A 16566-nucleotide genomic window follows, 5' to 3' on the forward strand; every position below is an offset into this window, starting at 1 on the left:
AAAGAAAGCCACTGGCATCCTGGCCTGGAGCAGCAACAGCGTGGCCAGCAAGAGCAGAGAAGTGACTGTGCCTCGGTACTCAGGACTGGTGAGGCCACAGCTTGAGCACCGTGATCAGTTCTGGGCACTGCGGTATAAGACACTGAGATGCTGGAATGTGTCCAGGGAAGGCCAACAAAGCTGGGAAAGGGTCTTGAGAACGAGTCTGATGAGGAGCGGCTGAGGGACTTGGGGTTGTTTAATCTGAAGAAAAGAAGGCCGAGAGGAGACCTTATTGCTCCCTACAACTACCTTAAAGGAGGTGTAGACAGGTGGGCATCAGTCTCTTCTCACGAGTTAAAACCATAAGGCAAGAGGAAATGGCCTTAAGTTACACCAGAGGAGGTTTAGGTTAGACATAAGGAAAAACTTCTGCACCGAAAGGGCTGTCAAAGACGGGAGCAGAGTGCCCAGACAAGTGGTTGAATCACCACCCTTGTGGATATGGTGCTCAGGAATACGGTTTAGAAGCGGGCCTGGCAAAGTTCATGATGGTTGGACTTGGTGATTTTAAAGGACTTTTTCAAACAAAATGATTCCATGATTCCGTTCTGGAGAGAGTTCAGAGAAGGGCCATGAAGACGGCCCTCTAGCAAAGCAGCTATTTCACTGCAGGAGGTTATCAGTTTAGAATAAGCAATAGTAGACATGATTTTAGTTCAACAGTCAACTTCCAACACACAGCCTCGGTCTCTTTTAAGTACAACAATATATACATGCACCACATCACATACAGGCAGCGAAGAGGCGTCCAGCCATATGGGAGTACATAATGCTGCCCTGGATGCCATCGCTTTTACCCTAGGACAAAGTAAGGTGAGAAGTAGGGAAAAGGTCTTTGAAAACAGCGATGTCCCTTAACACAGTTCATTGCTTTTCGAATAGCTCTTACAATTAACTGTAACCACACAACAACAAACCTGTTCGCTTCGGATGACTTCAAAAATACACGGCTTACAGAACACATGCGCACAGCGTGTGATCACAGGGAAAGTCAGTGATTCCAAGCAAACAGCACATTCTTCATCTGATCCAGAGCTCAGAATCAACTTCATTTTACTCACTAATGCTTCATGCAGTTCTTCCGGAGTTTTATCATCTGTAAATATAGAAAGATACTTAAAACCAAAGATCTCCATACAGGGAACACTCTGAGCTGGCACACATCGACACAGTTCCATCGATCCAAACGCAATGAGGACAGTTTATACATAACGAGGATATAGCCTACAATGTACTGAGACACAATCTGCCAAATAATACAGAAAATCCCACCCTACTATTTCAAAACGCATCAAGAGTCGCATTTCTTGGAAAAACAGCATTTAGAATCCAGAGAACCTCGACCGCACGCTCAGTGGGAAGTACCCAGGCGACACAATGCCCACTGTGAACAAGCAGTTTTCACACGGCAGCCGTTCACGTAGCAGCAACACTACAGAGATGACACTACTTACAGCTAACGTTGCTTTATTTTTTAAGTAAAGAAATTCAAATAACACTTACTAGTTACTAATTAATTTCTAAATAACTATTGAACAATTATCCAATCATTTCTCCACCCTTTATTTTTCAGGAAGATAAGTTACCGCCTTCAAAAAAAAGAGTTCTGTCCACAGGTTTCCTGAAAAACCACATCTACACAAATGGCATCTCAAAATAGGATTTTTCAAAATATTAAATTTGAGTATTCCCAAATCTGGAATATTTCAAACAGACTATATTTCCTTCGGAAAGAAATGCATATAATTTTTAACACTATGGAGCTCTACATTTCTGGCTTGTCAAAAATAAACTTTCACACTCCTTTCAGCCCTCTGTGTTCACCCTTTCTTAGAGCTGTAACAAAGTCAACAGTTTCCTATTCTGCTGAAGAGGCAATGATTCTGCTGACATGGCTACCAATCTACAAGCCACTCCCCAAAGCTCCTCTACATCTTCTCTCCTGAGGCAAAGAAAAAAATTTGCTGTAAAAGCACTTCTGTGAATTATGACAACACCACATACACTGCTTTTGAACAAGCCTTCTGCATTTGGCTCTGCAGAGGTCCTCTTCGGTCATTTCTGTACGGGCTGTCAAAGCTTATTAACTCCTGCTCGTAGTCTTTGTAACTATGCACACTTCACTGCTTCCACTCTTATTTGAGCATGGACTTGAGTACCCACTTCGCAAACATATGGTACAAAAAAAAAAATAAAGATAACAAAGCTAAAAGTAGGTAAAAGCTAAAAACCAAGCTGCAAAGAGGAAGTGTGAAGACAGAAGAGCCTCAAAAACACACAGAACTTTCCCATTTTCGAATACAAAGTGCAGTTCCTGTTTTTAGAAACACAGGAACCAAAAGCATTCACTCACCAGCCGAAAAGCTAGAAGATGTGTTTATACAAAGTTGAGGATGACAACAAAGCTGCCTCAATCTGAGCAGGACACCAAGGATGTCAGCATAGTGAGCTAGTACAGTCCCTTCCCTGAAATATCTGAAATAAAAATTTTATCATTTGTGTGAAATTCTACAGTCTGAAATAACAGATGACATCAAGTGATCTCACATTCAGCTGTTAGAATTATGTTCTAATTTCTCACTTCCCTGTTCGAATACATTCTCTTCTGAAACAAGGTACAAAGTGCTACCAGCAGCATGTTCTACTAGAAGAAATGCTAACAGGTAGTGACAAAAACTTTACGGCCACTCTTTACGTATCTGGTATCCCTTTCTGTTTCTCGCAAGACAGAACTTCTAATAGAGAGCCCTGCAATAATCTCACTTCACTCTTCAGAGCCGAACGGATGCTAATTTACAATCATTAGCCCACAGCAGGCAGACTGACACACTTGGCTATGAGAGCTAAATAATCAAAACGTCAGAAACACAAGTTTCTCATATCGCACTTCAACCTCCAGGATGAAGAATGCCTCCCAGTTACCTGCTAATGGCAGCTTTGCCCTCCGTCTTCACAGACTGGTAGATTTGTCTCTCTTCCTCTGTAAGCGTAACGTGCTGAATAAGTACTTTACGTTCCGGTAAGTCCAAAACGGGTTTTCCTTTAACTTTGCTCGTTTTAGTTCTTCTAAGGGTAATACTCCTGATCAGAGACTGTAAACGCCTAAAAATACATACAAAGACAATATATTACCCACCTTGGTGTCCCGGTTTGGGTACGCTAACCCTTGACACTTGTTTTGTTGGTTTGCTGGGGTTTTTTCAGTTTATTTTATGAATACATGTTCTGTATGAAATCCAAGCCCAGCAGTACAATATAATTCATTACTCGGAAACATTTAATAATTTGAGTGATTTAATATTTATTAACTTCAACTAAAAAAATTGAAATAAGAACTGCTGGCAGATGCAATTCAATTTTAAACGTGAAACACTACTTTGTCACATTGCCTACGCGCTGCCAGTCATGTTCATTCACAACCCCTTCATACCCAAGTCCTCCTGGAGCTCCCATTGTGACTGGGCGTTGAATCGTTCTGTGCCACCACTCTCGATCAGTAAAAGGTTTCAGCTTTAAAAAGGAAATAAGAGACCACAAATCCTTTACAGAATTCTGAATAGGGGTACCTAAACAGAAAACAAAGATTGTAAAACCACAAAGAAACTCAGAAATACAGATTTTTAGTCAAAGTGAAAGTTCTGTGCTTTCTCCAAACACTATGCGCAAGGTCTCTCATAACTAGTCATGAAGTATAATACATATTACTTTTTCTAATTCAAGTATTACAAAACATTTTCAAATAGAAGAGTCAGAAAACTGCAGCTCTCCAAGCTCTGAAGACTTGGATGTTAATCTTTCCATTTCAGCTTCGCTACACGTGGTTACATCATGAACTTCTTTCAATTACTTCTAAGGATCATATACGTTTGCGCGGTCGCTGGCAGCTTTTAAGATGACTTAAATTTCAAAAAGCTGCTGAGGTTAGGATAAGTATATAAGAGTGTGAGGTTCTAACCAGATGTACCATGACAGTTCATAAATAGGTCCCTTTTTACTTGCGCTCCCACCAAACCTGCGTATCAAAAGTTATTTCAAAATTTGTGTCTACAGGCAGAATGAAAACAAAAACTGAAAACAAAACCCCCAACCCCACAACCACAAAACTCAGGAAACAAAATAAAAAAAGAACAATTAAAAGAAGACATAACTAAATCACTGCTCAAAGACAAGTTTAAAAACATTCTGATTTAATCTGATGCAGACAGACATTGACCATCTCCCAGAACAAGCCAAAGCGGAAACACCGAGCAGGAAACACAGGATGGTGTTATCCTAAGGTGACCTGCACAGCCTTTCCTCTGGTGTCAAATGTTTTACCTGTAAGTACCCATCTTCTGTGTCCCTCCAGACTTAAGGCAGCTTTAGTCTGCTGAGCGTTTGGATTTCGTATAGTGTGGCCCTCATCCAACACAATTCTCAGCCACTTGACTTTGTGTAAAGGGCTGTCACCTCGGACCTGAAACGCAGTATTTTTTTTCATCTTTGACACAAATTAAAACACTCTTTTGCAGTTTGGAATAAGCAAATTAATAGAAGAATTCCACAGTTAATAACGGATAGTATTTATTTGCAACTTGTTCATTTACCAGCACAGAAGAGCAAAACTAAGAAAGAGGTGCTTCTTCTGTCAGATTTAATGATTCCTAGAAAATCTTACCAGTCTTCCCATATCTGAGTCTGAGGAAGGAGCTACAGCAAAAATAAGCTAGAGTCTGAAAAGAAGAAAGGCTTCAAAGACACAGATATATGGAAAATGGATCAGAGAGCAACTTCAAAGTTTGTATTATATTTAAAGATACAATCTTCAGGCTTTTAAAATGGCTGGAATTTCTACGAAAATATCACTTTGCAAACACATCTCATGCCATGAGCTATTTAGCAGCCCACGTGCAGCAAGAACTACAGAATTGTTTTTATATAGGCAGAAATGGGAGCCTCATGCCACTGAGACTTCGAGAAATACACATACTTGCTATCCTTTTCTACCCTTAAAAAGTTTCTTCTCCCCGAGAGCAATCAATAAAACACTCCCTTCATTACCACAGTGAACCCGTAAAGCAAAACTACAGCTCTCAGTTTCTGAATGCCTGCCAGATAGCACTTGCATATATCATCACCATTAGCAAAAACAGGCAGTCTTGACCTTTAAGGATCTTTGAAGGGATCTTCAAAGAACATTTTTTCTCATTTACTTACTCCGTAATCAGTAGCTAAGATGTTGTAAGTTGTCAGCACGATGTCTTGTTCTGAAAGAACTGATGGGTCTTTGCTACGGTCAGAACCGTAATAAGCATAAATATTTACATGAAAATCTTGGTGGATATGTTGTTCAAACTGATCCTGAAAGAAAAGTTGTCAAAGGTAGCACACACGATACTGTGTCCCTACAATGTCAGAATAATATCCTTTTAAGTTGCCTTAACTAAAAACCACTTCCTCTGGCTGTGTGACTTTCTACATCCATTTATTCAACAAAAGCAACTGATTTTGCTTCTTTTTACCTCTCCACCAGGTACAAAGAAGCACCAGAAGTTGTCACCTCAGCCATTAGTAACAGACACACTATCACAGTCTGGTAACTCCAGCTCTACTTGCACAGTATTCATTCACATCCCGATGGCACACGCACTTCAAAAATCCACTATTCCTCCCAAATTGTAACAGAAGAGCTTTTACGTCCTTCCTCACTTTCTACCTTCATCTCTGTTTATTCTTTCACTGTTCTTCTACAGCTTCCCCCTTACTGGGTTAACCACCTAAATTTTAGCATAGAAGACAGCACAATTGTTCAAGTATTCATTTTAAAACCACTGTTCGTATTCCCTGCATTTGTCCTGTGAAGCACTCAGCCGACAGTAATCTTGACAGTAAATAAAAATCAACAATTGGCTTTTTGAAGCACCAGACTCAAAAGTTTGTTCTTTTTTAAAATGCTTAATTCAGTTTTGAATTTATGAAGAGGACGTTTTTTACATTATTTGATGTTTCCCAATTATATCGTTTCATCTACATTCTCAGACTTTTTTCCTTTTCCTATTAACATTCTAACCACAGGCAGTAAAATCTTCCAGATAAAACATAACCTGAAAGATAAAAATATCCCCTTGGTAATTGTATTCAAAATGTCATGAAAACAAAAGAAATTTAATGCAGAGACAGAGCTACAAGGGCCCTTCAGTCTGTTCACCCTGGCAGAACTACTCCCACAAATCAGCAGAAGGATCATCAAATTACTGCACTCCTCTAGGACGTGAAATGTCACATCAATAAAAAAAGAGAAATATTTCATTCTGAGCATGCAGGAAGGACCTGACTCCACCTTCCTCATCTGGTGCAAGGACTTGTATCACATGAGATCCAGAAATGCCAGTCTGAATCCGCCTAGTCAAAAGCAGGCAAGAGAAAACGAGCTTGTTCTTTCGGAGAGTGGTGAGCTTGCTACTCCTGGAACTCATTCTCATCACCACGCTGCTCCGGTTTTAGAATTTCTGTCAGACCAACCTCCCTTTTGAAAGCAACGCTGTTTCTAGCATAAGACACCACAGGAAGTACTATTTCTACAGCATCATAATCCACATGTATTACATCTACTCATTAGAACAGCTTAGCACTTACCATCCAGTTGCTCAGCACAGACAGGGGACACACAATCAGTGTTGCTCTGGGGCTGCCATTAGAACATTTCTTCTCAACTGACTGGGCACTAGCGGTACCTGAGAAAACAGAAGTCATACTTAGAGGCATAACAGTTCATCTGAAAGCAAAGAAGAAGTTCAATTTACTTATTGTTCCCTGAAGTATATTCTAAGTTTCTTCACCTGAACAGCATCAAAGCAATTTACAAAGATATAAACGTTATTTATTAAATCAAAAACGCATAATACTTCTGCTTCAAACAACTCATTACCTTTTCTCTTTCTAGGTCTTTTTAAACAAGCAGATGAAGGCAGCAGAGCAGATGTAAAGCCCGTATCTTCTTGGATAACACTGGAAGTTGCTGTAAGAAGACAGACAAATGGATTTTTCACGCCATGTAGAGCATATGTGTGCATTTATTTTTATGACACATCATGAAAGGCAAATCTGTTAACCGAATCACTTCTTCTCTCCAATACAGTAATGCAGAATATCTTGGGTTGTAAGGGACCTGTAAGGATCGAGTCCAACACCCTGCTCCTCACAGGACCACCTAAAACTAAACCCTGTGGCTAAGAGCATCATCCAGATGCTGCTTGAACTCTGACAGGCACGTGTGCAGAAATACGGACGGATCAGGTTATGAATCTTCAGAGTAACGTGGTTTACCAGGCATTAAAAAAAAAAGCCAAAAAACCAAAAATGTTTAGCATAGGTTTCACTCCAAGTATTTGAAACCTAAACTTAACCACTTACTCTGGAGTACCTGAAACCCTTCATTTTTTTCCCCATGCAAGACACTTAGTTCAACAAATGACACATGCTCTTGCCTCTTCATGATCACAGTTCAGGCATTTACCACAAAAGACAGCCTTACTTTTTTTTTTAATTTGTTTTTCCAGCCCTAGTGCCCTCACATGACCACGTCAAATTCTAAAAACCTTAGGAATTCTAATTTTCACCACCCCTTTGACCTGCTCATCACTTGTTACAGCGCCACTCATACAGCTAAGGAAAAAAACTACAACATCTAGGACTAAAAAACACTGCCTTCCCGTTCAGCAGTTTCTAAAATTTTCTGCTTAAAATTTTGGCTTGACTCCAAAAGGAAGACACCAGGTGTCTCAATGACCATTAAAAAAAAATAATGAAATCCTTGGAACTTACTTTCCATTTGTTGTGGAAGCCATTCTTCAGACTGTCCCAAGTCACTGCTTCCTGAATACTTGGCTTTCTTGGCTTTATCTCTAAGATACCACCATAAAAAAATTTAAAAAAAAAAAAACCACAACAGAACAACCAAACACCAAAACCATAATTCTACTACGGCTTGAATTTACATGTTAAATCTCAAGTGCGTAAAGCGAATGAACTTGATACTGCAAATAAGATAACCCCTTTCTCTTTAAGGGGTTAGAAAGAGGGAGAACAGAACGCAGAGCTGCAAGGTGAGCAACGCTCATAAAACGCAGCAGAGATCTTCACTGAAGTTCCCACCAATTATAAGAAGAGGCTACGGCGGGGGAAAGGTTCAAACACATTAGGAAGCTTCACTTCATCTGCTGAAAACTGTCAGAAGCTGCATACTTAGAGGCATAACAGTTCATCTGAAAGCAAAGTAGAAGTTCAATTTACTTACTGTTCCCTGAAGTATATTCTAAATTTCTTTACCTGAACAGCATCAAAGCAATTTGATGTCTGCAAAGTATCTTAACCACTGAAAAGCCCACAAGATACTAGAAGAAAGAACACTTCACAGCCAGTTTTGGGCATGTGGTTTTAGGCACCTTCACTGCTTAAATGTTGTTAATGTTTGTTTAATCTATTCCAGAGCACAACACGCTTAAGATAAATGTAAGCACAACTATAGCATCCTGAAAGGTGAGGGGAGAGGCAAGAATATGTTTTAGGCTCAGGTTAATCACAACCAAGCGGCACTTTATTTTTCACTCAAAACCTATGTAGTAAACCACAAAAAAAAGAAAAACATTATTCCAGCAATCTACCTTGAATATTTCAGCGGAGTCACTTCAAACTTTTTTACGTTAGAAACACCAGGCTCCATCGCATTGCTAGAACCTTCATAAAGAAGAAATCAGTATTTACGGAAAATACAGTCTTTAGCTTGGTCATTAAACCAACTTTAGCATAACTTGATCAGGAATAAATACAAACTTCCTTCAAAATAAACTTAATTCTGCACAGGACAAGTACTGCTGATACTGCGATCACGAGCAAAAAACAAAAACGCTCTTAAAACAATCATAAATATTTACAACGTCACAAAACGTGCACTGAATTTGCAGCTGGCCAAAAAAAAAAAAGCCAAGAAAAGAGGAAAAAAAATAAATGTAAGGGTAAAGTTCTATAAAGAGTTTATAAATAAAGCTATTCCGTAAACCCTTTTTTATGTGTTGAACCTTACTAATTAATGATTTCTACATTGCCTAAACCTAAATGAATAACAGCAACTGTAAAAAAAAAATGTAGTAATGTCACAGATGCCTGTGTGGGCATTTTGGTGGAGGTGGCAAGGGAGGTTGTTTGGTTTGGGGGTTCTTTTTAACATCTTCTATCAGGTAGTAAACACAACATCACCTCCGTACTCTGCCACCAACAGCATATCAGAAGCAAATGCAAAAACGGAGAATGCATTGGGACAGAATTGATACTGAAACTGAAAGCAATAACGCTCGCAGAAGAGTTTTGCTCTAACCCAGGTAAGTAAATTTATGCTTAAATTCCAGATTTAAACTTCAGTAAAGATTTTTTTTCAATACTGAAAAAAGTTTAATACAATCCTGAAGAAATACTCAAGAAATAGGTATCCATTTTATGTACAATAGAATGAGAAATGGGGGTGGGAGGGTTCAAGGGTTTGAAAGACGTTGTCACTTTTTTCAGATTAAATAACAGCAGAAACAGGCTCTCTCCTCGTTGCTGTAAATAGTCTCATGTTAACATGCTTGATGCTCTGGCAAAACCAACAAAAAAACCAAACCAAAACAAAACTTGGATGCTGCTGAGCATTTCAGCTTTGGTAAAGGTTCTGATTTTCTGGTGCCACTCATACCGGCCCCCACGAATGTCTGTGTTTAATCCCTTCCAGATTACTGATAAAAATAACTTTCAGCAGAGGTAGTTCATACTCATGTATTATCTCCTTATCAGTCCCTTTCATTCCTCTTGTGCGAATGGCTAGGCCATCCATACTAAAATTCCTTGCAGGGGAGGACAGTGAGAGAAAAATCACTGCGAGAAAACTTCCAAGCACCGTACGCTTCTTCAGTCATTTTCAAGAGCATCATGAGTTACAGACCTACCAACAGCAAGTAAAATTTTCATACACATCTACAAATTCTCCCGATGCAACCTGAAAACTACACGTGTGATAAAATCCTTCCGTATGCTTCTACCTCGCTCGTTACTTAAAAATACTTGAGAAAAATAAAAAAAAAGTGACAAACACAGAACCGAAGTACAACTTGACTATTAATCCTAGAATGGCCTAGGCTGGAAGGGACCTTAGAGATGATTTTAACCCAGCCTCCCTGCCGCCAGGGACGCCAGCTCTCGACTAGATCAGGCAACACATGGGGACCAAATGGGAATTGAACCCGTGTCTTTGGCGTTGTCAGAGCCGCGCTCAACTGACCGAGCTAACCGTCCCCCTAATGTTTACTGTTTAAGCAAGCAAGATTCTAACAGATCCGTAAGTGGTATGGATGGGGGTAGATGTGGTAACTTCCCTGTTTTAAATACTTCTCTGAGATACTTAGTTCGTCACAAGTTTGCAAAGACTAGCGCTGACCACGGACTAAAAGTGCCCCAGGAAACACCATTAATCATCAGGCAAACGCTACTGGACTTGAGTTTGCTGTCACCTTTACACCGTCCATGTCCAACGTTGTTCGTGTTAGTATCGGATTCCTACGGAGGAATGGAAATTTATTCTTTGATATAACAACGGGAAAAAATGCCAACAGCATTATTGAAGCAATCTGACCCGGGATTAATTACTGCTCAGAAATGTGCAAGACTTGCTCAGTGGCAAACACTACACGTTTGGGGTTTTTTTTAGTAGCCACACACAGAGCTCAAATGAAACTGTAGAGGTAGAGGAGAGAAACAGTCTACTCAGCTGCCCAAGACAGTAAACACACTAATAACATTTCCCAGCTAACACTCTGAGGTAAAACACAAAGCATTAAGTTTAGACAAGTGTGGCAAAATGAGACAAAAATCCCAGCCTTTAATACTGTCAGAGAATATTGCATAATAATTTCCCTACTCCTAGCATTTAGTTTATTTCATTGTCTTGAAAATTGTGTCGTAACAAAAGCAAAAAGCATTTGGACTATGCTACCCAAGAAGAGTTTGTACGCTGGTGTTAATGAACTCTAGTTTCCTCCCGCCTCTTCATTTCAAGTAACTGGCAAAAATATAAACCAAGATTTATTTATTTATGTTCTCTACACCAAGACCCTCTGCTTGATATTTCAGTTGTTTCAGGCTGTTCCTCCAAACCATGCATCAACTATGTGGGCATACCCCCAGGAAAAGCATCATTTCCATTTAGGCAATCATGATTTGCCTGTGGGAGAAATTTATAAGAAACTTATGAATTTATAAAACTTAACACTGAAAATGTTTATGCTTTCAAAAGTTGTTCCTTGAAGTATACGTAAGCATACACTCCTAAGATGAAACACTCTGCAGCTCAAGCTCAATTATTCGCTTTGAAGTAACAGTCTACCCACCTTTAATCTACTCTATTCCTCCTCTTATTTGATATTCTGGAATAACTTCTACAAACTCTACGTAAAATTCACCATACCAAAAGTTACCAGGCACAGTCTTTTTCATTAACTGTTATATTAACTCTGTGAAAACAATCTTTTTACTTCATCTCACCTCACAAAACTTATCCCTTGCAATCTTTTCAACAGGAAGAGGCTTGCCATCTTGAAAATTTGTGAGAATCAGCGCGATAGTAGTAAGCGTTTTACCCTGCAGAACAGAGAATAAAGTCCTATTTTCCACAGATTAAAATGAACCAAATGACCGACCAATCATGAAACAGGCACACATGCTCTTTCTGTATTAAAAAAAAATAATAAAAAACCAAGATTGTCAAGTATTATTACCAGTCCCATATCATCAGCTAGTATTCCTCCAAGAATATTTTTAGGTCGCTGCTTTTCTGCAAAGTTTGTCAGTATGTTGTAATAGAAGTCACCTCTCTGTTCCCAAAACGGTGGCAAATCTTTACTGTTTTCACGTGAAACCATCCAAGCTAAAGCCTGCCTCTGATGGGGAAGCAAGAGCGTGCCAACAGCCTGCAGATTAAAGAGAAACATTATGCACTATTCACATATTAAATATGACACTCTGTTTTTCTAAGAAAAACGGTTTTTTACAAAGTCCTTTGTATCTACCGATTGTTCCCGATTCAAGAATTTCCTGTGTCCAGACAAAGCTAAAGATGCATGTAGATGTTAAATATTTATATTTTTATAGAAAACAGTTCTAGCTTAAGAAATACCTCTGCTGCTTCCATTTCACAAGTTTTATCATCTTCCTTCAGATCCTCAAACAATTTGTCAAATTCGCTTTTAAGCTGCACAAACGAACACAGAAATCACGATTAAAATTTTTGCAATTCAAAATAACCTCATTAAATAACTCTATTAAAGTACAAGCACCTGTCCTATGATAACCAGTATGGACAGGTCTACCACTTCAAACCTGATCTGCTGGAATGTGTTTGTTAGCTACTGCAATATAAAAATTAAGTTCAGCTTTTCCAACACAAACACACGCCAACACAAGCAAGAGCTTGAGAAAGGATGGCAAAATATATTCACATCCTTGCACTCACTAAAGCACTCACAAGTACTTTGTTCTAACCTGGGAGCGCAAAAAAAACCAAAAACCAAAACCCAACCTTTCACATATCACTCTGGGACAAGTCTGAAAATAAAGTCTGGAAGGCTGGTTTTATTTTCATTTGAGAACTTGTTATCTGGTAAAGCATTAGGACAGAGTGATGAAAAAAACCAAAGCAAAACAAAAAAAAAACCCACCACGCCACCACAACAACGTAAAGAAATTACCGAAGAACCACCACCTCCCAAAACTACACACGACTCAAGGCTGCCACAGCTAAAATGTGCCTACAGTATGAAAATGAAAAAGTTCAGAAGTTCAAGATGACTTCAAAGCAAATCTGTGGTTCAGAAAAGAAAAAAAAAAAAGCGACAGACTTCACAAGCACTGTTTTACCAAGGAGAAGGCTCAAGGCCCCCATTGCTAAAATTCCAACTTCCAGGTGTTTAACTATGAGATGCAAACCTGTTCAGTGGTCAACTGCACAGCAGCATGAACCGGAGCGCTGTAACTGGGACCAGCTCTCCCAGAAATCCACTTGGTTCCAAAACCACATTCTGAACCTACTTGCCATTAAAAAAACAAAACAGCATTTTGAAACACAATGGTATGACGACTTCCCAGCCTCAGCCTTCACTGGCTCATGAGTAACAATGTGGATCAGACTGTGGGTTATAAAACAGTATTTTTCACCGTTGTCTTTTAGCCTAAACTTATCCTTTACTTTTAATGAGCCACACAGGCTTGCCACAAAGCTTCGTAAGACTCACAGGCAATAAAGGGTTGGAATTCTTCAAGACGGCAATCATGTTTCTTAAAAATTGTTGGGTTACACGAAATTTGACCTGGCAACATTATGAAGACTGAAAATGCAAAATGCTTTTTTACTCCTAACTCTACACTCTGTTAATTATGTGCAATAGAATCCACAAGATAAAGACTGAAATCTTGCTAGAAAATAGATCTATACCTGGTGTTTATTTCTGCATGCATCCATTGCTTCAACAAAACCAGGAGCAGAGATGCTTTTTGTGCAAGTTCTGCAAAGCATCTGGTCTGCTAAGCTCATTTGCTCAGAGACATCTCTCTTTGCTCACACCTCAGTAGCAGGATACACATCCTAGCACTCTGCTGAAAAGCAGCACTGTCCCTAAAACCCTCACCCTATGAAAGGGTCTAACCTGTATCTTAGAAAGAAAATATATAATAAAACTTTCAAGTCCGGAGAAATGCAAGGATACATTATGGATTTTTAAGGAACTTGCAGAATCAAGCAATGGAACCTTAGAAGCAAAGGTTGCTTAAACGCCTCTCCACTTGCAGGTAGGAAACATAACAGACACAAAAGTATCCTTCCTACAAAGCCTAAAATAGTTAAAAATTCATTTTGTGAATGACAAGACTACGATGAGAATTAAGCCCTTTAAACATTTCTTCCAACCAGTGGAAAGCTCAATACGAACTTACGGACTTACCTTTCAGAGGGGGAGCCAATTTAAATCCGTGCCTTTTTAGCTGATCTAGCACTGCTTCCTTGTTTTCTTCTCGTCCCCAAAAACTCATTTGTACAGGCATGGTAAAGGCATTTTTGGCTCCATAAGGGACAATCCTGATAAAAAGCGGCAAAAAAAATCCCACAGCAGTAATGCTTTAATTGTTTAATACTATTAAACAAGAGGTACGCCAAAGCATTTATGTTCATCAAAACACATGTTCCAGATCGTTGTATGTTCACACTAGTACTGCTTAACTAAACCTTTTGTACAAAGCACCACACGCAGTTATTTTAAGAGCTCCACAACCATTTTCAAGGAATTTGCTCTCACTAGTGTCTCCACGTTTCATCATACATGAGAAAGAATGAACTGTCTTCAAGTCGTTCAACAGAATAAAGAGTCTGAAAATACGAAGCTTTAATGATATTACCAACAGCTGCCATTTCTGTCCAAAGAGAACACTCTGTAAATAGTTTTCAGAATTCGCCAGTGTAGCAACAAAAGACATTTCTAGTACTTATATTCATGGAACCAAAAGTACAATCTTCACACTCACCCTTCAACTAACGCTAGTTTGCTGTCCATAATGCCTGCCAACGCTGCGGCCAGTTCTTTTTTTATATGGCCTACCTGGTCTCCGTTCACATTATTTACTTTCACTGCATTTTTATCATAAGGATTATTAGGCTCCCTCTGAAGTGCAACCATTTCATTGTTATTAACCTACCAGAGAAAAACAAATGAAAAAACACGAGTTTTTGTTTATTTGCAAATTATTTGCAGAAATATCAAATACATACTTTCATAAATATCATGAAACTTAATGATTAATTCCATGTAGCATTCTGTTCAGAAGAGCTATCTGACAGATGTCAGCAATTTCAAAGGTATTCCTGAGAGCGAGAACTACCTTCATCTGCTAACACTTTTTTTTTAAGGGAATAAACATCCCTTTACAATTGTGTAAACAGTTTAAAGACAGCTCAAATCCAATTTCTCGTTTTCAGTCACCTTCACTTGCCATATGTGGGTGAGCAGAGCTACCAAATAACTACACCAGATTTAAGATCTTGATAGATTAATTAAAATTTGAATTAAAGTTTTCCCTTGAACAATCTTAAATATAGCAAGTTAGAAAAAAAAAACCAATTACAATTATAGATCAAAAGTCCTAGAACTTTTTTTTTAATTTAATCTATTTTTTCTGAAGCTGTCAACAACTTTTTCTTCTGCTTTGTAATTTATCATGCACTTACAATCCCTGTGTAGTATCGTAATCCAACAACACTTCCTCGCAAAGTTCCATATAAGACAGTTGAGTCTGTATCCTCCTCTGTGCCAGAACTGTCACCTACAGAAAGGAAGTCTTCCATCCCAAGACTGGAATAAAAGCGAGAAGAGGAAAAATGGGAATAGTTTCCCTTTCCTCTGCAGATGTTATATTGAGAGTATCCTCTTGAAGAATCTCTGAAGAAAGACAAAGTGTGAAATATTTGACAATTAATTTAGCAACACTGATACTGATGATGTTGATAATAATAATGAAAGAATTATTTCCCTGTAATCTATTTTACCCTTTTACAAGTCTACCTATAAACCCCAGTTTTGCAGCTTTATTTAGAAAATATTTAGCTGGGAACACTAAAAGTGTTTATATTATGAGAAAACTTTGCCTGCTGTTCTTCAACAAAAAATAAACTAGTTTGAGCCAATTACAATAAGGAGCTGACAACTTAACTGAATAAACTACGGCATTCATGCATTCAGTCCTGCCTTCCCTCACAGGATTATCTTTGTCAACATTAAGAAATCTCCAGATTTAGTGACATCTCTAATTACACCTTGCACAGCAAAATTTCCATGTATTTTCCACCTTGTCTCATCTAAGAAGGTTGAAAAAAAAAATAAATTTGTAAATAAACTCCATGCATATGTCCACAAAAGCTCCAACACTGAAAGAAGTGTTGCCTACGCACTTCCTAAGCTTACTTTCACACCTTGGCATCTATCATTAAGACCTCACAATAAAATTTAACCAGTTACTCCACCCTAAGCCGGGTCATTACACCACATCTCTCCACACTTCACCAGCCAGGTGCCCCGTTTGCTCACATTAACACACACCCAGGTGGGAACATCTCGGACCACGCTCTCAGTGCCCGCTTGCCTGAAGATCAACGTGGCAAGAATTGTTTTTATCAAGCGATACGTAACTCCAAGACCTCCGGGCAAGTTTCAACCGATAGGTAACAATCATGGCCTTGGTGTGCTCCAAAACTAGTCCGCTAGAGCCCTGAGAACTAAACCGATTTGTTTCCATACACCAGTCGCCCAGAGCTCGGCACAGCAAGCTGGGATTTCTTTCGCAAACGTTATTTAAAGCTACTGCGTGACCGGCACGCCGCCTTCTCTGCTGGGAAGAAGCCGGTTTCGGAGGCCTCGTTCCGGGCCGCAGGGGGCTGCTCCCCAGCTCGCCACCGCCCCAGGGCTCTGCGGGAGCCCC

The 16566-nt window shown here is 39.2% G+C and overlaps 1 protein-coding gene across 1 annotated transcript in view; it reads right to left on the reverse strand.

Annotated features, from left to right (window-relative positions):
• HLTF (helicase-like transcription factor) overlaps window positions 1-15443 on the reverse strand; it is a gene marked incomplete at its 5' end in the record, with an annotated part of 23399 nt that extends 7956 nt beyond the window's left edge. The window contains 17 exons of the mRNA XM_009878028.1: window positions 960-1138; window positions 2396-2517; window positions 2965-3144; window positions 3473-3608; window positions 4360-4498; window positions 5239-5382; window positions 6658-6755; window positions 7846-7925; window positions 8685-8757; window positions 10542-10608; window positions 11593-11688; window positions 11826-12017; window positions 12224-12298; window positions 13033-13130; window positions 14043-14176; window positions 14620-14786; window positions 15320-15443. Coding sequence (XP_009876330.1) covers window positions 960-1138; window positions 2396-2517; window positions 2965-3144; window positions 3473-3608; window positions 4360-4498; window positions 5239-5382; window positions 6658-6755; window positions 7846-7925; window positions 8685-8757; window positions 10542-10608; window positions 11593-11688; window positions 11826-12017; window positions 12224-12298; window positions 13033-13130; window positions 14043-14176; window positions 14620-14786; window positions 15320-15443 — 2104 coding nt within the window. The remainder of the gene's footprint in view (window positions 1-959; window positions 1139-2395; window positions 2518-2964; window positions 3145-3472; window positions 3609-4359; window positions 4499-5238; window positions 5383-6657; window positions 6756-7845; window positions 7926-8684; window positions 8758-10541; window positions 10609-11592; window positions 11689-11825; window positions 12018-12223; window positions 12299-13032; window positions 13131-14042; window positions 14177-14619; window positions 14787-15319) is intronic.
• Between the last annotated feature and the right edge of the window lie 1123 nt (window positions 15444-16566).

This window comes from Apaloderma vittatum, unplaced genomic scaffold (assembly GCF_000703405.1).
Source record: "Apaloderma vittatum isolate BGI_N311 unplaced genomic scaffold, ASM70340v1 scaffold9201, whole genome shotgun sequence".
Lineage (NCBI taxonomy): Eukaryota > Metazoa > Chordata > Aves > Trogoniformes > Trogonidae > Apaloderma > Apaloderma vittatum.